This window comes from Salvia splendens, chromosome 16 (genome assembly GCF_004379255.2).
Source record: "Salvia splendens isolate huo1 chromosome 16, SspV2, whole genome shotgun sequence".
Classification (NCBI taxonomy): Eukaryota; Viridiplantae; Streptophyta; class Magnoliopsida; order Lamiales; family Lamiaceae; genus Salvia; species Salvia splendens.
In genome coordinates this window covers 9,072,489-9,097,682 of record NC_056047.1, presented here as the reverse complement: position 1 = coordinate 9,097,682, position 25,194 = coordinate 9,072,489, and the positions used below count along the sequence as shown (strand labels likewise).

The 25,194-nt window shown below is 37.7% G+C and overlaps 4 protein-coding genes across 4 annotated transcripts; 2 read left to right on the top strand and 2 right to left on the bottom strand.

Moving 5' to 3' along the window:
- Window positions 1–1,116: 1,116 nt before the first annotated feature.
- LOC121769757 (protein HGH1 homolog) lies at window positions 1,117–8,324 on the bottom strand. The gene is made up of 9 exons (XM_042166510.1): window positions 8,232–8,324; window positions 8,020–8,142; window positions 7,260–7,457; window positions 5,282–5,360; window positions 4,923–5,071; window positions 4,272–4,385; window positions 1,769–1,900; window positions 1,514–1,627; window positions 1,117–1,397 (listed from the first exon to the last, which is right to left on the bottom strand). The coding sequence occupies exons 1-9, from the start codon at window positions 8,283–8,285 to the stop codon at window positions 1,350–1,352; spliced, it is 1,011 nt and encodes a 336-aa protein (XP_042022444.1). The 5' UTR covers window positions 8,286–8,324; the 3' UTR covers window positions 1,117–1,349.
- Window positions 8,325–8,489: 165 nt separating this feature from the next.
- On the top strand, window positions 8,490–10,948 carry LOC121769758 (haloacid dehalogenase-like hydrolase domain-containing protein 3). The gene is made up of 9 exons (XM_042166511.1): window positions 8,490–8,676; window positions 8,763–8,879; window positions 9,017–9,099; window positions 9,600–9,683; window positions 9,820–9,895; window positions 10,053–10,125; window positions 10,271–10,344; window positions 10,423–10,516; window positions 10,636–10,948. The coding sequence occupies exons 1-9, from the start codon at window positions 8,541–8,543 to the stop codon at window positions 10,700–10,702; spliced, it is 804 nt and encodes a 267-aa protein (XP_042022445.1). The 5' UTR covers window positions 8,490–8,540; the 3' UTR covers window positions 10,703–10,948.
- A 60-nt stretch (window positions 10,949–11,008) lies between these two features.
- LOC121769756 (cullin-3A-like) lies at window positions 11,009–14,542 on the bottom strand. Its single transcript, XM_042166509.1, has 2 exons — window positions 14,132–14,542; window positions 11,009–13,177 (listed from the first exon to the last, which is right to left on the bottom strand). The coding sequence occupies exons 1-2, from the start codon at window positions 14,293–14,295 to the stop codon at window positions 11,137–11,139; spliced, it is 2,205 nt and encodes a 734-aa protein (XP_042022443.1). The 5' UTR covers window positions 14,296–14,542; the 3' UTR covers window positions 11,009–11,136.
- An 8,610-nt stretch (window positions 14,543–23,152) lies between these two features.
- On the top strand, window positions 23,153–24,932 carry LOC121769751 (40S ribosomal protein S9-2-like). The gene is made up of 3 exons (XM_042166504.1): window positions 23,153–23,291; window positions 23,826–24,207; window positions 24,563–24,932. The coding sequence occupies exons 1-3, from the start codon at window positions 23,264–23,266 to the stop codon at window positions 24,744–24,746; spliced, it is 594 nt and encodes a 197-aa protein (XP_042022438.1). The 5' UTR covers window positions 23,153–23,263; the 3' UTR covers window positions 24,747–24,932.
- The last annotated feature ends 262 nt before the right edge of the window (window positions 24,933–25,194 follow it).

Below are 25,194 nucleotides of genomic sequence, written 5' to 3'. Positions count from 1 at the left end.
CCGATGTGGAGGTATTCGTCCCACATGTCTGCCGCGGTGCCGTAGGCCAACTGCCTGATTGCCGCAGTGCACTTTTGAATAGGGGTGTGGCCGGGTCTGCCAGCCGCATCGTGCCTGAAGCGGAAATACAGATATCGCTGCTCCAATGCGTTAACAATACGCATAAATAAGTCCCGCCTCATCCTAAAACGACGCCTGAAATGGTTGGCGTCAAAACGCGGCTCCTCTGCGAAGTAATCTGTGAACAGGCGCTGATGTGCAGCTTCATGATCACGATGCACCACTTGTCGACGTTGGACAACTGGTCGTGGGCGAGGTGCCGCCGGCTGCATATAACTCTGCATCCATCGATCAACCTCACGGCTCGTATAGGCATCTAGCTCTTCGTTCATCATACGCTCGTACTCATCCGCATCCCCACCACTACCACCGGCATTACTCATTTCTTAAATTGATTTTGAACAGAAAGTAAGGTAGAGAGAATACTCGTTAAAACAAGTGGTGCGAATGAAAATGAGGTTCAACGCGCGTATATATAGTGTTTTCGAAAAACAAAAAAAAATTTTTAATCCGACGCCGGTTTGGCGCCGATCCGGGACGCACAATGGCGCCCGTGAGGATCGGCGTCGGAACCGGCGTCAGCGCGGGAATCGGCATGGCGACGCCGATTTTGACGCCGATTTCGCCCACGCCGGTTCCAATGGTTCGGCGTCAAACCGGCGTGGGCGAAAAATCGGTGTGGCGGTGGTGACGCCGGTTATTGTGGATGCTCTTACCGTGGATTTTGGCTTTGACTTAAAGCAAGCTATGGAATTCCCATTTTGCCCTTGAAATATCTAGTACTGCTTTCCGGTAGCATTCCTACACGTATTGACCACTACTTTTTCTCGTTGAAGTCAAGAGATTTTTACTAATCTAATCATACGAGCCTTATGAATTCAGAATCTGAAATGAATTTTTAATTTGTACAGTTCATAGTTGAAAACCGTCTAAGTTTATACTGAAAATTAAACAACTTTACTTTTATTTTCTATTAATGTCTTTTTTAGATTGAATCGAAAGTGATCATTCAAGTAATAACTTAGATTTCTCATTCAGATTTGGAACACAATATTCTATACTCGATAAAACTCCATAAATTAAGATGGATCCATTAAACATAATTTCACATCACCTGTTGCCAAAACTATATTTCTAAAATACTAGTACAACAGAATTCAAGAAATCATCTAAGCTGTTCATAACTTGTGCTCACTGCTCCATCACCCCCTGTTCGATCAACTCGATGGAGCTATCCTCCCAACCGGACCTTCAACACCAACAGCAGCATAGCAAAGGGAGGGCTGCTCCTATGTTGCCAGGGTGGTGTCTGTCTCCATGCCATTCTCTTGGATCAGCTGGTGAAATATGAATAACGTAAGTTAAGGACTTGGCAGATGCAACAGTGATGATGTATAGTTCAGTTGAATGCAAAAATGATGCTACTATGGGAAGGGGGAGAAAGTAGGCCTACCAATGAACCAACTCGTTCGAATGCCTCCATTACTTGAGGGTTCTCCTCATTTTCGTACCCTACTTGTAGTATTCGAGGACCGTTAATGGACCAGAAAGCCCTCCTGCCAGCTTCCTGGAAGAAGCAACGATGGTAAACACTACTCTTGCATATTGTACATAAAAAATAATACTATAGGCTAATCCAATAAGTAAATCACACATTAAAAATGTCCCTGGATAGTTTTTGTCTTAGCGGAGGGTTAAGCTAATTCACCTGTAAGACGAGCAGGTATATGGCATCAAGGGCTTGAACACAAATTTCGGGGTCATCTGCTGCTTCACGTTCAATTGAGAGTGCACTCCCAAGTTCAGGGGGCATTTTAGATGTATCTTGCTCATTGTATATCTGTTACAGATCAAAGGTCAGAATTATAAGGTGTGTGATCACATATTGACGTGCATGTATAAGAGCATCCGCAATGGCGCTTGTCCCGGGGGACGTCCGACCGGCATGCCAGACGTCCGCGCCGGACGTCCGCCATTGTTCAAGGGTGAAGCAGATACGGACGTCCGCTGCGGACACCGTTGTTCCGCGGCGTTCCCGAGACGTCCGTCGCAACGTCCTTGCGGACGTCCGATATTGCGTTGACCCTCACGGACGTCCGCGCGGACGTCCCGATTATTTGATTTTTTTTCCAAAAATTCTATAAATACGGCCTGAAACGAAACATCGCGTCTCTTCTATTTCTTAACTGAATTTAACAGTTTTTAAGGAGTTTCGAAAATTGCAAATCAGTCATTCGACTATCAGAAATTATATTTTCGGATGAATTTTCTACACAGCAACTTTAACGGAAATAAAAAAATTTCTACACATCTCAACCCTAGCCAGGGGCTCTGCAACTCGGGGACGCTGCCCCCGAACCCCCGTCTAATCACAATGAATTCAAACAAGCGTGCACTCCACACTTCCAAACTTATATGGTGTCTCAATATGATAATATTGATCAATCAAGTTAATTCAATTACACTAAAATAACCAATAGTGTCTCTCTCTAAATACTTTTCTTTCGAAGATAAATACTTTTAATAATTATGTATGTTTTTTTGTACTATGTATGTTTTTTTAAAATAAAGTGGTTGCAATTTCTCCGTTTTTGTGCCGAAATTTTAATTCCGTAAATGGTTTAATTTGGTGAATTTGTGAATTTTTATTATTGTGGGAAGTCCATCGGGATGTCCTCGGGGATGTCCGCCACTGTGCAGTGGGAAGTCCTTATGACGTGACAGGAAGTGTTTTTGGGATGTCCGCGGGAATGTCCGCCGGGACATCCGTACCACTGCGGATGCCCTAAGGATCACATGGTTCACCATTAGTCTGCAACATGATGTCAGGCTACACAGCCAAACCACCCAGAATTCTTTACCAGAAAACTTTAGATGTATCATTTGCATTAGTTCACTTTACCTAACTCATCAAGGGTTGTACATCTCTGCCTAGGTGCTTATTCGTTTGGTACAAGAATTTCAGTCTAAATCAAGATTAGTACTAATCACCAGAGTTCTAATTAGGGGTGAGCAAAAAAACCGGAAACCGAATATCCGAACCGAACCAAACCGAAATTTTGAAATTCGGTTCGGTTATTTCAGTTTTTCAGTTCGGTTCGGTTTTGAAAAATACAAAATTTCGATTTTTCGGTTCGGTTCGGGCGAAGAAAAAAACCGAATAACCGAATTTATTTAATTATTCATATTATATATATATGTTACTATTATTTAATTATAACTAAAAGTAAAACCCTAATTGGAAACTCAATAACTCAATGACTCTTAAAACCGGGCCCAAATTAATTATTTTCAGCGGCCCAATTCAATTTTTAAAAAATGGCCCAATCTCCTACTATACTCCCATCCGTCAGCCTACTCCCTCCCTACCACTCCAAAAATCCCCAAATCATATCAAACCCTAGATCGCTTACATTTCTCTCATCCCTCTCGTCGACGCCGCAGGGCAGCCACCCTTCCCCCGCCTCGCGGCGGCGTCCCGCAACCTCCGACACCGCCTTCTCCCCACCTCCCTCCGTCTACTTCACCCCTCTTTCATTTCTCCCTCACAAATCAAAATCTCAGTTGAAACAAATAACCCTAACTTCTCTCTCTTCCTCTCAACGAGTCGATCCACTGACCGCCGTTTCGGAGGTACCGTCGTCGAGCTTGGCTTGGAGCTAGCCGATCTCCGCCGACGCCTTAGTCGCCGCTTGCTCATCCCACGACCGCCATTGCGGGTCGGGAATCGCCTGCAGCCTCGACTCTCCACCGCACGTGATGCTCCGCCGTCGGGTCGCCACTGTCTCGCACGTCGATTTTTCGGTTTTTATATAATTTCGGTTTTTCGGTTTAATTCGGGTTTTTAAGTTCGGTTTTCGGTTTCGGTTCGGTTTTAATTTTAAGCGAAATTCGGTTTTTCGGGTTCGGTTCGGTTAGGGCGAAAAACCGAACCGAAACCCGAATGCACACCCCTAGTTCTAATAGTAAGTGATATCAGAGATTACTAGTTTACTATCAATTTCATAGATCACTTTACGAAACTCGTCAAGGCCTATACATCTCTGGCTAGGTGTTTATTCGTTTGGTACAAGAATTTCAGTCTAAATCAAAAGATTATTACTAATCACAAGAGTTATGATATCAGAGATTATGGAGAGAAGAAAAATAACGGGAAGGGCAAACAAGGAAACATAGTCTAAAGAAAAAACTGGTTTTCAAAGAAAATTTACCTTGTTTCCAGCAACTGGAAGTAGTAGAGCAGGCCAGAGAAACTCTGATACAAGAAGCAAATTTTGCAGCTGGTTTTCTGCTTCAAAGCAACAATTTCGAATAGTTCCTGAGACCTATAAAAAGAAAATATAATTAGTATCAGAAAACATTCCATAATTCCCTCAAAAGGTGCTAACCTAATGTCTCAGAGCATATAAAGCCATTCTACTAGCTCCTAGTTCTATGATCATCCAATCCAAACTATTCCTTCAGAAAGACACCCCAAGAGTTTTGGTTCGAACGCATCACAAGCATTTTGGACAGGTACATGGAGAAACTTATTTTAGTTACTAGCTGTTACCTACTTTCTTTTTGTTTTCAACAACCCCTTTTAAAAACAGAAAGAAATAAGAATAAAAATACATGTAAACTGAATTAAGGAGAAGTACCAGAGATGTAGATAAATCAAATGGACAAAAAAACAGTTGATCCCTATATGACCGGTACATTAATATTGCGGACGATAGATAAACAATGAGGGACTAAGTTTAGATTGTGTCTATGGATTTATGTCCATGCTCTCATACTCAAGCAATGTCAAACAAAAAACAGGGTAGTAAATCTAGTAGTAGTATCTACGGAGTAAGAAAAAGAAAGACAAGATGAAATACCCCTTTCTTTCGCAATGGGCTTGGTGAATCAAATTGCCTGATAATTTGCTTCAGAAGCCCTCGCTTGGGTTCCAGTAGAAGCTTTCTTCCTGCTTCCTTCTGTGATATGTTTACAAGTATAGAAGCCACGTGTTCAAAGGGATCATCACCTAGTAGGGGTAAAAAAGATGATAAAGGTTAATTAAGCCATCAAATATAATTGTAGGGTGATTGGATCCGGAACAGCCTAAAGAATGACCAGAAAGATAAGATAAATCACATACGCTACAAGAAAAGGATTACAACTTGTTCGACATTCCTGCAATACGTGCAAAGATATTGAAATGATACAATACATAAAGAATGGAAGGAAAACTGACCTTTCCTTTCACTAGATGAAGCACAAAAAGATCGAACCAGCTTCATGACGTACAGACCTTGCATCTTCTCATCTCCATTCTGGAATCCAGGATAATATTCACTATATTTATTTTTGTTGACCAATCTTTCAGAAACTAGGATACAGTAAACTCCAACAGCAGTTCAACAAAAAAATGCATAGTTGAAGGCCGAGCAGTGTTGTTAGCAATGTTTGTAAGTCGTCCGATATATCGCGATATATCGCCTGTATCGGTAGGCCAAGGGTCGATACACACCCAGATGCGACTTAGGCGACTAACATTCGAGTCGTCCGATATATCGCGCGACTCGACCGATTAGTCGCCTGATCGAGTCGAGGACGACTTAATGGGCTTCACTCCAGATTGGGCCAGGCGGACAGGTAGGTGTCTATTCAGCCCATTAGGGTTTCTTTATACATCCCCCACACCCCCTCCCCACGTCCTCCTCCTCCAGAACTGCAGCCGCCGCCGACGCTCCCTCCACCTCCAGAAACTGAAGAACGCCGCCGCCTCTCCTGGACACGCCTCCGGCCTGCCTCATCCGCCGCCTCTCCTCATTCAGGATGAACTCTAGTTCCGGTAATGCTCCAGTTCCTCTTCCTCTCTTATGTCTCTCCTCTCTCGTCTATTATTTGAGTTCCTCAAGCGCTGCATCTGTTCTCTATTGTTATTTTTTAGAGCAACTTCAATTCTTGATTGTTCTGTGTTCTATTATGATTTGTTAGCAGCTGCTGCTGCAAGTAAAAGGACTATGCAACCTAGGACAGCTGCAATTCCAGTTGAAGATGAAGTGTCAAGTGAAGAGGATGATGAAATGGGAGATGAGAGTGGATCTGATTACGAAGATGATGAAAAGGGTGGTGGAGGTTCAGCTGCAGGGGCTTTCCAAGTGGATGATGCTGTGCTTTGAGTTTGCTTAATTGCTTGTTAGTTGTTATCATGCAAATCGTTGAACATGACTAAATCATTGAACAATATGATGCTGTGTTTTTTCCTGTTGTAATTTGAAGTATATATTGCATATTTTACATGTGTAAAAGGGCAAGTCGCCCGATATATCGATATATATCGGTCTTGAGGGACCTGGACGACTTGTCTGGTGAGTCGCCCGACTTACTATCGATATATCGACTAAGTCGACCGATATATCGACTGAGTCGATATATCGGTCCTATGGCGACGCGGTTCGATTCACCGACTTAAAAACATTGGTTGTTAGGGTCGCGGGGCGCATCGGGTCGATGAGATACAAATTCGGGTCGCGGGTCGACGAGTCGACTGGGTCGAGAGACCCACAAATCTAGGCAAATTGTTTTGCCTTTTAATATTAAATAAAATAAATATATTGCTCTAATGTTTATAATATATCAAATAATATAAATGTAGACGCAATTCATGTGAATAGAGATAAAGTGGAAAATAGAAATGATCAAAATATCAAAACAATTCATAAGTCATAACACAATAATTAATTGATACCATTGTCTGAAAATATCAAAACAAAGGAATATATGAAGGGTGGCAGCAAAAGATCTTTGAATTGTTTATTTGTTTAGGAGTGAAGAGGCCGAATTCTAAAGTGTAGAAAGCAGGTTTGAAAAGTTTGATGTGGTGCATGCATATATATAGAGAATTGTGATTCAGAGAGTCAGAAAACATGTGAGAGATTTGAGAAAATCAGAGATAGCATATGTTTAGGGCGACCCAGACGACCCACTCGACCCAGAAGACCCACTCGACCCAGGCGACCCAACGGCAACCCAGTATCTCGATCAACCCACCCATGTTGGGGCGGTGATGGTCTCGACCCAGGCGACCCGGGCGACCCGAGCGACCCGAACGACATTTTGACAACACTGAGGCCGAGAACTATTCAACTAAAGAACTTTCATATAGCACAACACCAGAAATAAAGGACAAAATGAAAGGCCAAGGAGATGGTAATGGTAATGGTAACCTGAAGTAAAGACTCAATTCCAGCATCCAGTTGTGTGATATTGACAATAAGCATGACCAGTAATTGTTTTATGTCGCAGTCTATCTTGTACAGTATATCCATCACAATTTTGACAATACCCATCTCAACCATCTTTCCAGCCAAATCTGGTACTTGCGACAAATTAACAAGGGCTTCTGCAGCAGGCTCAGACACTTCCTAAACAAATAATGAAATCAAATGTTACAAAAGAACTAGCAGCAATCCAAGACAATATAGTCTTAATTTTCCATTCAGATGAGAAACCAAGTATCAATCAAATATGTCCGTACTTCAGTTCACCTTGTCTACATGACAAACAGTTCAACGGAGTTAACTGAATTGGATATATGACTTTACTGGTGACACATCCACACTAGAGAAGCAAAAACTCCACTTAGTTCAAGAAAAGTTAAGCGGTTAGCAATATATTCTCAGCTAACAGGCTACTCTCAACGATTTAACTCGACTATTTAGGTGGATTTAAGCAACATTCAAAATCATTATAAACTTCTCTCCCCTGCCTTGATTTTCCATTCAGCCACTTTAAGTATTCCCCTTCCTTATTGTCGAAACTTCACCCAACTGGCCTTTAATTCTTCATATCATCCTAATTTAACTAGTAAGTACAAAATCCCCAAGCCTCTCCCAAAAATCATACATTAAACAATCAACTAGTAAATACAAAATCCTCAAGTCTCGTCATCTCCTTTTATCAACGAAAAAATAAAAATAAGAGAACCTTTTTCTCAGCAAGGAGGCGACACAGAGACGGAACGGCGAGGGCAGAATATTTCCCCAGAGACTGTAAGCCATCTTCTGAACCCGTATAATCCCGAAAGATATTTACCGCAGCCTTTTTAATCTATATTGCAAAAACAGTAAAAAATAACCTCATCAATTAAAAAAAAATACCGAAATTAGCAGAATAAAAAGTGAAGGAGAGATGGATACGGGTGGAGAATCATGTGAGAGAAATCCGATGAGTTCTTCTAGCTCAGTCGCCATGGCTGCTGCTCCAAGTTTTTGAGCAACGAATTTAGTGAAAATGAGTTTTCACTGAGATTTAATTGCGAGTTTAAGGCCCAATCCATAAGTAGCTCATAATTATGGGCTGGGCCAAATTTTGCCCATTTATTCGGCCTAATACTAGTATATAACTAAAAATAAATCTATAATTTACATTAAACATATAAAAAAGTAATATCAAATCCCAAATTTGTTGCGAGTGAATTAGCATACAACCATTATTATTTCTTGTTGATGATATTGTGTTGGTCAGCTGCAACAATGGAGGTCGCCAATCTCTTCAGAGCAGTTAAACCCTTCAATTTCAAGCTCCCAAAACCCACACCTCTAAGATTCTCCTCCGTTTCGTCAGCCTCCACAGTTTACAGAGGTCATAATTCATCTCGGTTTCGCATTGATCTTATACTTTCATTGCCTTCAAATGGCGTTAGTTTTGATGGCTTTTCCACAATTCAGGTAATGATGGAAAGCGGGAGAGGGCGTATGACGGATTGTTGTTGGACGCCGGTGGCACGTTGCTTCAATTGGCGAAGCCGGTTGAAGATATTTACTTGACCATCGGCTCAAAATATGGTGTGAGATTAGCCCTATTTGATTTTCTCGAATTCGTTTCTTGTGTTGGTTGATAAAGATTCAATCTTGGAATAGTGGGCGTCGATAAATTGGTGAATTGTGCAAAGGGGGGTTTATGGTTTTGTGCTGATTTTCAGGTCTGCAGTCTACTGCAGCTGATATAAAGCAAGGTTTCAGAAGGGCTTTCTCTGCAACATGGCCTCAGAAACTTCGATACAAGGTGCTTAGTTTTAGATTTTTCAAAGGTTTGGAATATTCATATGGTATTAGTTTTGATGTGGCATTCTTGAAAGGTAGTATGATGATTGCAGAGTTTGATTCATTGAACGGTGTCCTAAGTGTCCGTTGGTAGTTTTAATGTGTGTATATAGGCATTCTTGATATGAATGAACGATTGAACAGCTTCTCACTAGTGCTTGTTGATTTTAGAGACCGAAATGCTCACCAAAGTTGTAACGTTGGCATTGGTAGTTTTTGTGTGTCACTTTGAAAGGAATGGGTGATTGCTGTGTTTGGTTGATCGAGCGACTTAGTCTCTAAGTTTTTGTTGATTTTAAAGGACGAAGCAGTGAAAGTGCTTCTTTTTCAAACATTAGGTATATGATATGGTTGGTTTAATGTGTGTATTGGCATTCTTTCAATCAAGAAACGAAACAAAGGTTGTGGCAGCGCATTCCTTTGCTAACTGGGCAGCGGGCTCCGATTATGTGTTTTTTACAGGGTGATGGCAAGCCATTTTGGAAACACGTCGTTTATGAAGCCACTGGCTGCGACAGTGTTGACTACTTTGAAGAAGTGTACGAGGTATACTTCTTGAATTTGGCTGATCTAAACAACTCTATTTGTTTTCTATCCTGTTTTTTATGGTTTATTAAAGAGTGTCTGGACAGGAACAAGGTTGTATTAATTTATTTGATTGATCTCATCATGTCTTCTCCAGTACTATGTCAATGGTGATGCATGGCATCTTCCTCAAGGAGCTCATGAAACTATGCTGTCCCTGAAAGATTCAGGAGGTCGTCTCGTTACTTTACTTGACCACTTTCTATAGAATCGGTGTTGTTGCTCTTTATATGTGCTATTTACATCCCTACTGAAAATGAATGGCTGGTGCAGTTGTTGCTCTTTATATGTGCTATTTACATCCCTACTGAAAATGAATGGCTGGTGCAGTTAAACTAGCCGTTGTCTCCAACTTTGACTCTCGCCTGAGGAAGCTACTCAAGGACCTCAATGTATTACATCTGTGAGTGGCATAGCTTCATTTTCTAGGTACCTCTTATTCAAAATGTATTTGTTGGAGATTGAGATATAGATCTTTTATTTCCACCTCTATGAGCATGGTTTAATTTGGGCTTCTCTCATCATATCCTGATTGTTTGTGTTTCTAGGTTCGACGCTGTCATCATCTCATCCGAGGTTGGATACGAAAAACCAGACGAGAAAATATTTAAAGCAGCTTTAGGTAGGGCTCCCAAATACTACCAATAGATGTTACTAGTTTCTACAAAATTCCTAGTGATGTACATTGGCAACGGTGTAGGTCAAATCTGTGTAGGGACGAGCAGAGCAGTTCATGTCGGAGATGATGCAACAGCCGACAAAGCAGGGGCTAATGCTATCGGAATCGACTGCTGGTGGGCGTTTTAGGCTTTTTTTCAAAACCAAACTGATCATTATATGTTAAAAAATCACTAATCTGTTGGTGTAGCATTCAACTTCCTATGTATTTCTACTTCCTTACCTGAATGTGCAGGTTATGGGGGAAGGATGTTAATAGCTTCTCAGAAATACAAAATCGCATCCTCCAATCAGAGCCCTAAAGTCACACTGCGCAAGCTTGCAGGGAATGAGAGTGTTGCGGACCTTGCGGTCCTAATCCGGGCAACGAGTCAGCTCGTTTCCCCATTTTTTCCTTTTGAACTTGTGAAACATTGGTCAAGAGAGTTGAGGAAATAGTATAGAATTTGATCTAGCAGAGGAATAAGTTTCTTAACTTAGCCATACTCTTGTGGTGTATGTATAATGCAAATCCTAATTTAAATAAAATCCAGAAATCAGTTGAGAAATTGGCTGCTGCTTCTTGTTCTTCCTGTTATTGTATAGAAAACGTAGGCAAAAGAAATGAATGAAGACTTGTAAAACAAATGCATTCAGCAGGAATAAAACTGATGTCAACAGCTGTCAATAAGTTACATTTCCGCTGCAGAAAGCTACCCTGAAAAGGAAGTACAGCAACTGGAATTGTTTTCTTTCTTCAGGCAAGGTATCGGTATAATCGTCTATCTGCATTGTCCCTCTCCAAGAAATCTCGTTCGATGAGGGACTCTATCCGTTTCTTGATCTCCCCGGGGTTTGCCAGGAACCGCGACTGCAGTTGCTTTGTGACCTCTGCAATGATATTATTATGATCCAACACCCTCCGTGATTTCATGATTCTGACTACTGCAGCTTCGATCTGCGGTTTTCTGTCCTCTTCCACCCTCTGTCGTGTCTCTTGCTTTTCAGGCTCGGATTCCTTCTGTGCAACGACAGTCCCAATCTTCACCTTGCGAAGCTTGCTGGTGAACTTGTCGTTGACAGAGAACTCGTCATCTTCCGCGATGTCCTTGCTCATGGGCTCTTTGCGCAGCACGTTTTTCCCTTTTACGCAAGCTAAGGACTGCAGGCACCTCTTGAGATCAGAAGATGGAATCTCAGTGGCCTGCTCAATCTCCCTATAGCTGAGAGAATCAGCACCGTTGAACAGCATCAAGACACACATCTGATAAGTTGAAACATCCAGCTCATACTTTTGTCCATTCCCAAAGGTAGCTCTGAGGTCGGCCGTACCCATATTTGTTTGCCATGACAATCTCCGACCAGTGTGGGTCCCGAGGTAGTACGAACGAAACTTCTCACAGAGAGCCAACATTTCAGATGGCAAGTTGCAGGTGACACTAGTTTGAGTGGGCCAGGATCCAGTAGTCAAAACCTGGACAACTAATGTAGGTCCGTTGGCTAACTCGGCACCATAGGTTGCGTAAAACCCTTGCATCGTGTCCTGAGAGGTCTTCATGTCTGTGAACATGCCTTCTAATTTGGAAGTGAACTGATACCCACATTCAGTCTTCAGTTTAACAATTAGACTTCTCTCAGCATCATCAGATACTGTTTTACCCGACAACAGTCTCTTTGCCAAATGCTGCTTATAGTATTTCTCAAAGACGTCTTTCTCCTGGAGGTAACGGAAAAGCATCATAACCTTATCCAGAATCAGCTCGATATCCTCTTCTTTGACTCCCTTCAGTCCTTTCCGCAGTTTATCATCTACAAACAATGATATATACTCTGGAGAACGAGGATTCAGATTGATAAAATATTCGAAAGAAGAATTCAAGGCATTCTGGAAGGTTTTGTCGTTGCCAAACGCCAAGCTTATGATCTTATCATACTTATCCCTTTTCTCAAGCAGGCACTCCACGAACTCCACTGGATTCTTTGATTTCTCAGGATCTGTGACTAGCTGTTTTCCGGTATCTCTGATGTGGGATGTCATTACATCCCTAATCGTCGAGAGCCCATTAGGAACCCGGCGGAATAAGTTGTACATCCTTCCCAAGTCCTCAAACTTATCATCAAGAAGCATCTTTACCAAGCCTGAATTCTCCATGTGAACAAGTCCAAGCATGTGGTTGGCTATCATCTCTTTCTCCACAACATTAGTTATCTTTGCTTCACTTTTCACATCCAAGTAATGAGATACCCTCTCAATTTCTTCATTCAAACGCCGTTCAGCTTTCTTCAAGTAGTCCCCACAATCACTACACTCTAGAAACTCCTGAGATTCTACTCTGTAGAAATCAGCAGAAACATCAAGAAATGGTTTCTCAAAATCTTCTTGGTAGACTGATGCGCCCAAATCCATCAGCATTTTGATTATGTTTCTCATCAACCCTCTGTTGATAACTTCTCCAGTACGTTCCTTAAGTATCAGTTCAAAAATCGTATTCAGCAACCTAGTCTGGATCTTGTCTGAGTGAACTACATTATCCCTCCAAAGATTTAGCCCAAGCTCATGAACTGGAGTTTTGTGTGTGCTTGGTATGAAAGTTCTGTCCATGTACATCAATATATCACGGATCATTTGCAGAGCTTTATTGTGATCACTCCATTTACTGTTAAGCTCCTCAAGGAATGAGCCACCATGGGCAGCCTCTATACTTTTGGACATTGTCTGGAGATGGAATGTCATTGTTGACACAAGTCCTGAATAAAGCTTCTCCCCATATTTATGTAGTACCATATTGTAAGCATTTCTGGATCCACAATAAAACCTCCAAATCAAAAAACACATTTTTCATAGCTAGGAGAAATATGACAACATAAAACTACAATTTCGTGGACCAACTTAAACATCACAAAGAACGGAAGCAATGGACAAAACAAGGGTAACATACTATCATTCTACCTAAACACTTACTCTCAATCACAAAATGCAACCTGTTGAGAAGCATAACTAAATATTGCATATTCTACCTTTTGCAACTCCAATAACGTCATACTATTAAGCAACTTATACTTACTAGTTCCTTCACAAATCTACCAGCCACACAAGACAGCAAAATCCATAGTCCTCGCACTAAACCGCTTTACATATGACTCAATCCATTTATAACAGTTCAGCATAAAATAAAAAAATTCTCTTCGATTCCATTTTTCATAGGTTAGATTACTAAAATCGAGGCAATTTGAAGGCATCATATCACAACCACCTCAATCACCACAAAAACAGAGATTACAAAATGTTATAAAATCCTGTCAGATAACACTGAATTACCATGGCGTCCATCATCAAAATGTTAAAAGATCAATTTACAATCCCCTCATCCCACCAAGCACTCTTTCTACCTCAATTAGCCATTGGTTTATCACTGAAATGCACACAAATTCAGACAAAACCTCATTCCTTCAAGCATATTTTCGACCTTCCGCCAAACACGAAGCCAACATGTGTAATCGAATAATCAAACGACATAACTAGCTGCTCATCTCTAACAGAGGAAGTCGAATTTAGCTACACATAGGGATCCTGAAGCTCAAATCAAAATCACCTAAATCTCAGGCAAGTCCCACAAGATCTTTAACCATCTAGCTACTCATCTAACTACTGATACCATCAACAGATGCAGCAAACGAAACTAAAACTAATTTCAGAAAAACAAAATAGTACGAAATGAATCGCAGAAAAAATTACACAAATCGAGCAAAACCTGTATAACTCCTCGAAGCTCAGTCCACTAGCGTTGTGATTATAAATCTCATGAATTGCATGCTCAAGAACCTTCCAAGTCTTCTCAGCATACTTCGGATCCACCACTACTTTGTGTTTGAACGCCTCAATCTGAAAATTCCTCTTCTTCTGTCCACTACTCATCGCTTTACCCTGTTTTTCCTCGAAATCTGAAAATTGATTCTCCGATTAATCGATATTTAGTAATTTCTGGTTTCAGCTTATGCAGTTCTGGTTCCGTTATAAGGTGAAACACTCGAATTCGGAGAGCGAATATGGAGGAAGTCTGAGCTACAAGTTAAGCTGATCCGCCATGAATTGTATTTCAATTTTGAATGAGAGAAGGTATAAACAAATTTCGTCTCTTTTTTTATGTTCTTTTTGAAATTTTCTTTTTGATTTTAATTATTGAAGTTGCAGGGCATTAGTTGGAATTGATAGGTTTACCCATTAGGGATTGTTTGGGAGCGAAGAAATTAAATGTTTGTAAGGAAAGGAAGGGATTAGAATTTAGGTTGTTTCGCAATAACGCCGTTCTCTTTATTTTATTTGATAAATTACATTTCTATATTAGATTTTCTTATGGATTGTTTCTCATTAGTTGCGTATATAGTTTAGCATAAGTGATTCAGAGATTGGTTCTTGACTTCTTGAGTATAAGAGCATCTGCAACGCTGAGTAGGATGGCGTCCATTCGTCCGTGTCAGTGGCACGGAGACGTCGTCCTTCGCTGCGCTCGCGCCGCTGGCACGGCTCTGCTCGATGCATCGAGCACGTCCGTACCAGCGAGCAGGTGACGTGGCCGTCGCTGATTGGGCAACGGCATAGCCGTTGCATTTGAAATTTTTTTTAAATCGGTTTTTAATTTAAAAAACCGATTAAAAATAAAAAAAATCCCACTTCCCAAAAAAAATATATCCGTTTTCTACCCACTTTTATTTTTTTTTTTAAATTTTTTCTCCCAAAAATACACATTTTCATCTATAAATACCCTCACTTTCACACCAAAAAATTCACACCACACTACACAATTCTCATCTATATTCTCTCATTTCCATTCTCATCTACATTCTTCCATCTCCATTCTCAATCTTTCTTCCACTCCTACAACATAACAACGTCCGGCGACGGCGATCACCCCCCCGGGCTCCCACGGTTGGAACCCCGAGTGGTTCGGTTCACAACCGTTTCCTAGTCCGGAAACAAAATTTTCGGCCCCTCCTCAAACCCAAAGTTTGGGAGTACCGGGTGGCTACCGGCCTTACCCGATCGACGACCAAGATGCCCCCGAAGGGCTATACGGGTGGACACCCGAGCCTAGAGCGAGGTCGACGTCATCACTGCCGCGATGAACACCTACCAATCCGTGAACTACAAGCCGTTCAAATACCTCAACATTTGGCAGGAGACGCGGTCGCATCCGAAGTATAGGGGAGGCGCAACATCCTCCTCTAGCGGCTTCTCCAAACGGTCAAGGTCGGTATCCATATCCGACGCCGGCTCCGAAGACGTGGTTAGCCAACTCGTCGGAGCTAACTTGGGTAGCCCCGACGCCGGCCCGAGCTGTTCCCAATGCCGACCGCAGGGAAGGAAGAAGACGGCGGCCAACCGCCGTCGCGCCGCAACTCCATCCGGCGATGCTCCCGAACCCGCTCCCATTCCCGTGCCCTATGCGCCATCTCCACCCCCCACAAACTCGTTGTGGGGGATTTTGGCCCAACTCAATATGGCTGATAAGTGATAGGTCAACTATGACCCCCGCGCAACTTCGATGGCACGAAGCCCTGATATTGAGCCTCCAAAAATAATTGGGGTTAGTGCCGCCGGATGAATAGTCTTCCACGTGGATATTTTTAGCTTTAATTATGTATTTTTTAATTTTTAGTATTTTAATTATGTAATTTTTAATTTTTAGGATTTTATTTATGTAATTTTTATTTTTTAGGATTTTAATTATGTCTTTTTTATTTTATTTGTAATTTGTAATATTATTTCAGTTTTTTAATGAATTTTAATATTATGGAAATATTTTTATTTAAATTGAATAATAGAATGGTGGGACCCTTGTGATCGTCCTTGCGGAAGAGCATAGCTGTGGGTGTTGTGCTCTTGCCTAAGAGCAGGCAGAAAAAGTGGAGTCGGACCCACAATCGTGCTCGTTGGCAAGAGCACGGTTGTGGGTGCTCTAAGCCAAGTAAGTCTCTCTCTCAGATGCATAATCTGCGTATACTCAAAATCAAATTTAACATCAAATGAGATAATCTCATCATTTAGTCATTTAGTGCTTCCTCTTCAATCACAGCTAGAGCTCAAACCATCTATGTCATCTACCAATACTAAAGTACATTTTGGGTCCTATGGACCATTTTCAAAGTTGGTCCAGAATATTCACTTTTCGAAAATCGAGTCTCAAACAAATAAAAATGTCGCCGAAGTCGTCCTTTTATTACGGAACCTTAAAAAACTGACGGTAAACGGTAATTAAGCCATATTTCGACTGAATTAGCAAGTTTTGGTTAACATGTAATATTAAACGACAATTGAGAAATCTTATGCAAAAATAAACCAATAAAAAAAGATATACCGATGGAGCAATTTTGTATTCAGGTTTGATTGCAACCATAATCCCCATCCTAGCAACAAACCAACCCCAAATTAGAATACAATTAGATATCAATGGTAGGCGAAAAAATCTAAGCAATTAAACAACGACGACTTATGATTAGAAATGGAAGGCGAAGCATGGTGAAACAGAGGATTGCGAACATGATGCGCGGCTGATTAAGGTTCGATGTTGCCAATATTAGGGTACATTACGGACTGTTGAGTCGTTGAGGCCGGATGAAAAGCGGGGAGGCGGAGGGACTAAAGTCGTTTTATCGAAGCTTTGCCATCGTCATCCATCTTAGACAAAACCATTTTATCTTTGGGGATGAATCGTCAAATCCGATAGCACTACCACAACGTATCTCGTATTGTGAATAGAGGACTCATCGACTCGACTTACTTATTTAGTTGTAATTTCCTTCTATTTCCTTTGGATTGTATCACGCCTGACAAATTCTTATCTTTATACCCAATTTCTAACATAATGTTGTTGAAACTTTGTAGTTTTAGTTTCGCCGACCCACATCAAATACAAAGTAATAAGCTCCGAACATACAAGCACAATGCTCAGTTGTCTCCCCCCTCCTCCCAATTGATCCCTTCGCAAAAGGATACAAATGTGTCAATATTAATGTTGAAAATACATGATTGATGCTTAAAGAATACTCCCTTTGGTCACAAAAAATAATCTTATTTTTTCATTTACTCTCATCTCTATTTATAGAAATTTGCTCACCTTTATTTCTCTTTTATTCTCATATTTTACCAATTGCACATTAAAACTTGTAGATAGTTGATACTATTTTCATGGAAATTTCATAACAATTGTCATCATCATACATAATAAATCAAAATAGATGCTAAGGGAATAACAGATTATAAAAAAAATATTATGTAGAGAAAAGAATAGATTTTTTGTGTAAAGTAGAGCAAATTTGGTTTCAATTTATAAATGGTAAAAAAATATACGTATTTATTTTATTTTAATATTAAAAAATAATGAAGTGCCAATGAAACTGTGACTATTGACAACCTTATTCGTTACATATAGACGAGAAAGGTGACAATGTGATCTTTTTTACCTCACTTAAACCGACTGTGCATCATAAGTGAATATGTAGTTTAATAAGAGCTCAATTATTTGACGTAATTTAACATTCATTTGGATTTGTTTTCTCGTATCACTTTTGAAATGTTGTAATTATAACAATTTCCTATTAAATTTCTTACACATTGATAGCATGTAATCATTATTCATAATAAAAGCTTATAATTTGGGATGTTTTAAGATTTTCTATAATCTACTCAACGACAATTGTGGGCCGCATGTCAATAAATAATTGGATTCCTCATTAGAGGCCCATTTGATAATCCAGAATTCCAGACACCAACTTAACTTAAATGAAATCACTATATTAAAGTTTATTTTCTAAATATAAACATCAAATCAGAGTGGCGCAGCGGAAGCGTGGTGGGCCCATAACCCACAGGTCCCAGGATCGAAATCTGGCTCTGATAAGAGTAGCTTCCTCTCCACTTATTTTTGTCCCTTTTTATTTTATTTTTGATTTTTGTCACTTTTTATTTTATTTTTGATTTTTGTCACTTTTTATTTTAAATAACTATAGTTTTACATTTTTTTGGCATTCAATTAAAAATTACTAATAATTTCCAAGTCCCAACTTCCTATTATTGATACCACATTCTATTAAAGAATGATCATTCGCTTTAGTCACTTTTATTTTAAATAAATTAACAGTTTACCTTTTTTTTGCATTCAATTAAAAATTACTAGTGATTTTCCAAGTCCCAACTTCCTATTATTGATACCACATTAAGTGGATTGATGAAGACGCGAGAAAAAATTCCCTAGTCCAGGTATATCAAAGTGGAAAGATGATGTGGTGTGTCCTACTTATAATATATTGACAAATAGAAAATATACATAACTCAACTTCAACTGGAAATTACACCTCCATAAATGCTAACATACATAAATTTTTATATGGAAATTTTTAGCATCTCATATTTAATACTACGCTTAGCCATATGTACTATATACACGCATTAAACATTATTACTTAAATCTCCCATTATCTTTCAATCAACTGAAAAAATCATTGCTGCAATTATAAAGTATGAAACTATTTCATTACATACGTAATATATATTTAAATATATGTGTATGAACACACATAATAGAGTGTAATCAGTTTCACGTGCATATTTTTTCTTTAATTGATAGCATTGAACACAATAAATATGATTATATAGCTTAAGTATTTTTATTTTGCTTGTATACATTACTCACTATTGAATAGATGTATTTTATTTATATGTCATGTGCCCATGTTAAAATATAAAGGTAGCTAATAATAATGATCAAAAAATAAATTTACTTGATTAAAACGACTAAATTTTAGTTCATTTGGATTATACATAATTATGTAATGATGTATTAAAGAATATTTAGATAAATAAATATGTAGTCGGTATTAATAAGAATACATATAAACGAACATATATAGTACATGTATGTGTGCATAAAAAAATGGCATTCTTTTGAAATCCATTGATTGCAGTGAAGAATTCTTTTTAATTAATTTGAAGAAGCAAATGGAAGATGTAAATCATAGAAAGATTGCGTAAATATATTTTGCATGGGTGATATGGTTATGTAAGTTATATACTTATGAAATATTCATACTTTCCATATTATTTTTTTTGACAATTAGCATGTGTGAAGGTGTAATTTCCAGCTGGAAATTGAGATATTTATATTTCTATTTGTCACTATATTATAGATGGGACACACCACATCATCTTTCCACCTTAGTATATCTAGACTATGGAATTTTTTCTCTGAAGACGCAACAAAATATAATTCATTTTGAAAAGTCTATACTTGTAAGTCATTTACGATATTTCATTTACTATTATAGCAATTTGTACGAACCTATTTAGTGAATATTTGTCATTGTATTTGTACGTGTGCGGACAAACCGATTCATGATTAACGCTTTGTCACAATCAAAATTTGATTATTTTAATTACGTGGAGCCATTTATTTTGAGTTATATACTGGAGTTGTATTTCTCTAAGTGTCGGCAATTTTGGATCAGATAGTGACGAATAAACAATCAAGGATTTTGCCAGATCTTGATAACATTTTTTCCCTCTCTTATTGGTGATTTCAATAATTTTGTTTTACTGATATATATTTATATAGAAAAATTTACCTTAATCTTCATTTCTGAATGACTTGATTGGGAATCAATTATTCATATAAATTTCGTCTAAAAGGCAATCCACATCACATCGTAATTTCTGATTTCATTTAATTGGATACTATGGTGAGTTAGAGAAATTCATATGCAAGGCAAGAGTCGAAGAATGTTTATATCCAAATTTAATCATTATACATTGAAATGATTGATCTACATTATTATACACTTTATAGTTTATAATGTGGATATTATTGGAAGCAAACATCCTTCACCAAATCAATGTACAATTATTGAAAATTCTGTTTGTGAAATATAGCTAGGAAAAGTCAATTTTGTACGCTAAAATTGTTAAATTTTTATGGCGTTGAAATAGTTGGATAGTGAGCATCAACAGATGACATGGCATGATTTCCAAACAAGAACCATAGATCTAATACATTTAAGCATTTTGTGTACTAAAATTCGATTTTTGAATAAATTTTCAAGTTTTTTAGTCATTTAGATGTGAAAGTAATATTAAGGCATTATTAAAAAGAACCAATAAAGGTAATAATAAAATGAACCAATTCAAGAAAAACATGAAATTAAGAGTACTACCACATATATATGCATTTGGTTACTGATTTTACATTTTAGTGTATTTAAGATATTTTTTGCTAACCAAGATGTTATTTATGGTTTGGGAAAATGAAGTGATATTTATGATCACTTGTTAGGAGACTCAAATTTAACAATATTTGTTAGAGAGTACTTATATTTATTTTGTTAACTGAACTACTACTTGGTTCGGTTAATTGTTCGATTGAGATAATCTAAATTCTAAAATTGAACTAATCGAATAAGCAGTCATAGACTTATTAAGCCGTACTTTTCAATGCATTTTGTTGTTGAGGGCAACAACGAAAAATGGATTTTCATTAAGAATCTAATAAGACCCACGTTGTCATTAGCAATTAAAAAAAACCAAAATATAACTTGATTATCCACTATATTTTGAAAAAATAGAATAGAATATTTAAGTTTAACCCTAATGTCTAGATTCTGTAAATAGTGAACTACATAAATGATACCTGATATTTCACTTTCAGACATAAATAGTACCTGATCTTTATTTTATATAGTTTTTGGTACCTGATGCAATTCTCACCCCAAAATCCCCTCTAAACAAATTCATTTTTCCATTTGTGTCATAAATGATATTTTGGGCATACACAAAATTAGTAGCAAAAGTGATACTCCCTCCGGCCCGGGCTACTCGCTCATTTCCTTTTCGGCTCGGAGATTAAAGAATGAATGTATAGGAAAGTAAAAAATGACGGCTGTAGGTGAAATTTTTAACTAAAAATGGAAAGAGTGCAAGTAACTTGGGACGCCCAAAAAGGAAGTAAGTGCGAGTAGTGCGGGACGGAGGGAGTATTATAATATCTTCTCTCATTCTCCTCACTCTTTATACTATTATTATTAATCAATATTAATATTATTATTTTGATGTTATAAATTAATAATTAATTTTGATATTTTGTAATATTATTCAAATATACTTAATTAAAATTATATATACTAGTCATAATTATTAATATAATAATAATATTATTATAATACTAAAAACTAGTATTAATTAATAAACAATTATAGCATAATTATTTAATTTATGAATCAAATAATATTATATAATAATAACTATTATTATTATTATTATTTTATATTAAATTAAAAACTATTCAATATAATTTTAATAAAAATTTAAAATTGTGAATTGTATTCATAATGATATAAACAATTGAATATTTTTAGTTAGGTGTTTCAACCCTAAAATAATAAGAAAATAATTTAATTAAAATATTCAATTGATTTAGTTAGTTTGAATAATTAATTTAAACTAAAAAGACTAATTTAGTTAATTAATTTAGTTAGTTTAATTAATTAATTAAAATATTCAATTGATTTAGTTAGATGTATGTATAAAACACTAAAAGGAAAGAAGAAAAGGAAGAGAAAAGAAAAAGAAAAAACATAAACTAAGGAGAAAAAAGAAAATGAAGAAAATGAAGAAAAAAGAAAGAAGAAGAAACTAAAGAAGAACAAAAAAGAAAGGAAGAAAAAAGAAATCACATATTTGGTACTAATTAATTGAAATTTTCAAAAATATTCCTCATAACCAAAATATCACATGTTTGGTACCTAGGGTTATTTTTGTCACAAGATACTAAAAACGATATAAGATAAATATCATGTACCATTTATGTAGTTCATTCTTTTGTAAAACATGTTACGAGTTATTTGTATTTATAAAACTCTTACATCTACTTTTATTAATATGATCAAATATTTTGTGTCTACAATCAAACAAATTTAAGTAGTTTGCACTGTAGACTTAGATAATACTTCTACTAAAAATAATCACAATTGTGGACAGCACGGATTTTAATAAAAAAATTAAAGAGAAAGAGAAAGTAGTTAAAATAAGAAAGATAAAGAGAAAAAAATAAGAAAATGAGACAATTTTTTGTGGATATACCAAAATGCCAAATAAGACTATTTTTTATAGACGGAAGGAGTACTTAGTACAAGTCATCAAAGTAGATGACACAGACGATTCCTTGCAGAAGGAAAATAATATTTCACAACTTTGATGGACTTTGGCTATCTATCATAACAAGTTACAACGGTAGTCTAGATATTTTGTTTGGTAAGTATACAAAACAATATTTCACTTGTCTTGTAATAGGAGTTTCTTTATGCCATTCGGTTCGTCCATCAACCCGAATCTTTCTTCACTTCACTATAAATAATTAGTAGGTCCTATATTCAATTAACTATTTCAGTTATATTTTATACTAATAAAATTAACATGTACTACATAAATTTGTTTCACTTTCCACTCATTATTCAATTCAAATTTCTTAAAATTCATGCAAAAAAGAGGACTTCTAATTATGAACGGAGGGTGTAGTTTTCACTCTATAGGTTAAATTTTTTTTTTCAAGCATTAAAGTTTTGAATAATTTTTTTCCCATATTATTAAAAGATCATTACATAAAAAAAAAAAAGAGTAACTAAGTATGCACAAGTGATTTATTTGGGCTGATCTAAAATTTGAAACCCAATATCGCTAATAACTAACTTTAGCCCATTAGGGTTTTGGCCCCAAAATAGAAGAGTACAAATTGATACCTCAATTAATTCCGAACCCTAGTCCCCCATTACAACTCCGATCAGCTAGAGCAGAGACCAGATCGGCGGACTGAGGGCAGCGGCGGTGGAGTAGGCAAGAAATCATGGTGCACGTCTCGTTTTACCGCAATTGTAAGCTGCTATATCACCTATTTATAGTTCTATCGTGCATGCGCGCAGTTTTTTTCTGTGATTTTCGATAGCCACTTTGTATGTAATAAGGTATGGTGTTTCTCGTGTTCATGATGAATAGCGATGTTAAATTTGAAAAATGCAATTGATAGAGATGTTTATGTTTGTGTAATGGTAGATGATTTTGTTGCTAGATGAAAAAGGAAACCGATCTTCATATTTATCATTTTTAGAGAATGTTATCTCAATAGTTGAAAAACCGTGGGATCAAACTTATTGCTTAATGTCTATACCAATAACGTGTCGTCTCCCTGTGTTCCCCTAATCTTCAATGCTGGAAGACTTGAGCTGTAAATTTTAGTAATTGGTAGATGCTAATAATCAATTGGGAATATCTTCTGAGCTAGAATGAAATATTTTTTTTGCTGTAATTTGTAAATGACGGTCATTGGTGAATGTGATGCACATATAATATGGAAAATGAACAGAGTGAATGAGATTGTGCAAAACATTATTAACATGTCTTTCTTACAGATGGGAAGACATTCAAGAAGCCTCGTCGTCCTTATGAGAAGGAGCGCCTTGATGCTGAGCTAAAGCTTGTTGGAGAGTATGGTTTGAGGTGCAAAAGGGAGCTGTGGAGGGTTCAGTATGCGTTGAGTCGTATTAGGAACAATGCTAGAAATCTTTTGACCCTTGATGAGAAGGATCCCCGGCGTATTTTTGAGGGTGAGGCTCTTCTGAGGAGGATGAACAGGTATGGTCTGCTGGATGAGAGCCAGAACAAGCTTGATTATGTCTTGTCCCTCACCGTGGAGAATTTCCTCGAGCGCCGCCTCCAAACTTTGGTCTTCAAGGCAGGCATGGCCAAGTCTATTCACCATGCTAGAGTCCTGATCAGGCAAAGGCACATTAGGTATTGACTATTGATGATACATCTGTTTTTACAGCTCTTTATAATACTCAATTTTGACCATGTATAAGTTAACATGAATGCTCTCATTAGTCCATTCACTATAGCAGTGGTATGAAATTTATATTCATAAACATTACTTAGTAGAGAATTGCAGGAATATGCTCTTTTTGTTGACCATAACTCATCCATGTTTCAAAATATTAGATTGTAGCTGATAGTAGTATTTAAGGATACCTGCAAAGTATTCATACACGTATTGATTCTAGATGTCCGCCTTGTTTATCTACAGATCACCTTTGTCTACAATGTTAGCCTCTTCCTGTTCTTGCCTTTGACTAATTATATGCATCTTCAGGGTCGGGAGGCAGGTTGTCAATGTCGCATCTTTCCTTGTGCGAGTTGACTCCCAGAAGCACATTGACTTCTCTCTCACAAGCCCCTTTGGTGGTGGTCGCCCCGGAAGAGTGAAGCGAAGGAACCAGAAGGCAGCTGCAAAGAAGGCCTCTGGTGGTGACGGAGATGAGGATGATGAGGAGTGAAGTGTAGGTTCACTTAGTTTATAATTTTACTGGTTGGCAGCCGGTTGTTTGAGTTTCTCTTTGCTGCTTTGTAGCGATGAATTCTCTTTACATTATAAGTCGTTTTGTTGAGATATTGAGAGTTAAGGATGAAATTGTTTCTTTGACAATTAATGTTAAATTTTGCCATTTATATTGAAGTTTTAACTTCTGCTGTTCTCCATCTTTGTGATAGTAGTATAAAGCTATGATGTGTTTAATTAGGCAAGAAATTCTGTCTTTATCGTACAAAGCTTGAACTCTTATCAAATCAATTTGCAATCGATCTTTTTCGTATTATCCAACACCAGTAGTGTCAATAATGAACAGTTAAAATGCAAAATAAAAAATTTAAAAAATCTTTGGCACAGGGTTATGGTTTTTATAGTTAAAGCTCGAGTAGTTTGAACTGAATAACCTGAAAAAATCA

What these genes read in the sequence shown, in the direction of transcription:
- LOC121769757 (XM_042166510.1), bottom strand. Translation starts at nt 8,285, where the DNA reads ATGGCGACTGAGCTAGAAGAACTCATCGGATTTCTCTCACATGATTCT. An exon ending in TCTCACATGATTCTCCACCC is followed by an intron (nt 8,143 to 8,231) that starts GTATCCATCTCT and finishes TTTGCAATATAG; the next exon opens with ATTAAAAAGGCTGCGGTAAA. An exon ending in TCGAACGAGTTGGTTCATTG is followed by an intron (nt 1,398 to 1,513) that starts GTAGGCCTACTT and finishes ATATTTCACCAG; the next exon opens with CTGATCCAAGAGAATGGCAT.
- LOC121769758 (XM_042166511.1), top strand. Translation starts at nt 8,541, where the DNA reads ATGATATTGTGTTGGTCAGCTGCAACAATGGAGGTCGCCAATCTCTTC. An exon ending in CTCAGAAACTTCGATACAAG is followed by an intron (nt 9,100 to 9,599) that starts GTGCTTAGTTTT and finishes TGTTTTTTACAG; the next exon opens with GGTGATGGCAAGCCATTTTG. An exon ending in GACCTCAATGTATTACATCT is followed by an intron (nt 10,126 to 10,270) that starts GTGAGTGGCATA and finishes TTGTGTTTCTAG; the next exon opens with GTTCGACGCTGTCATCATCT.
- LOC121769756 (XM_042166509.1), bottom strand. Translation starts at nt 14,295, where the DNA reads ATGAGTAGTGGACAGAAGAAGAGGAATTTTCAGATTGAGGCGTTCAAA. An exon ending in AGCTTCGAGGAGTTATACAG is followed by an intron (nt 13,178 to 14,131) that starts GTTTTGCTCGAT and finishes TTGTGGATCCAG; the next exon opens with AAATGCTTACAATATGGTAC.
- LOC121769751 (XM_042166504.1), top strand. Translation starts at nt 23,264, where the DNA reads ATGGTGCACGTCTCGTTTTACCGCAATT. An exon ending in CGTCTCGTTTTACCGCAATT is followed by an intron (nt 23,292 to 23,825) that starts GTAAGCTGCTAT and finishes TCTTTCTTACAG; the next exon opens with ATGGGAAGACATTCAAGAAG. An exon ending in ATCAGGCAAAGGCACATTAG is followed by an intron (nt 24,208 to 24,562) that starts GTATTGACTATT and finishes ATGCATCTTCAG; the next exon opens with GGTCGGGAGGCAGGTTGTCA.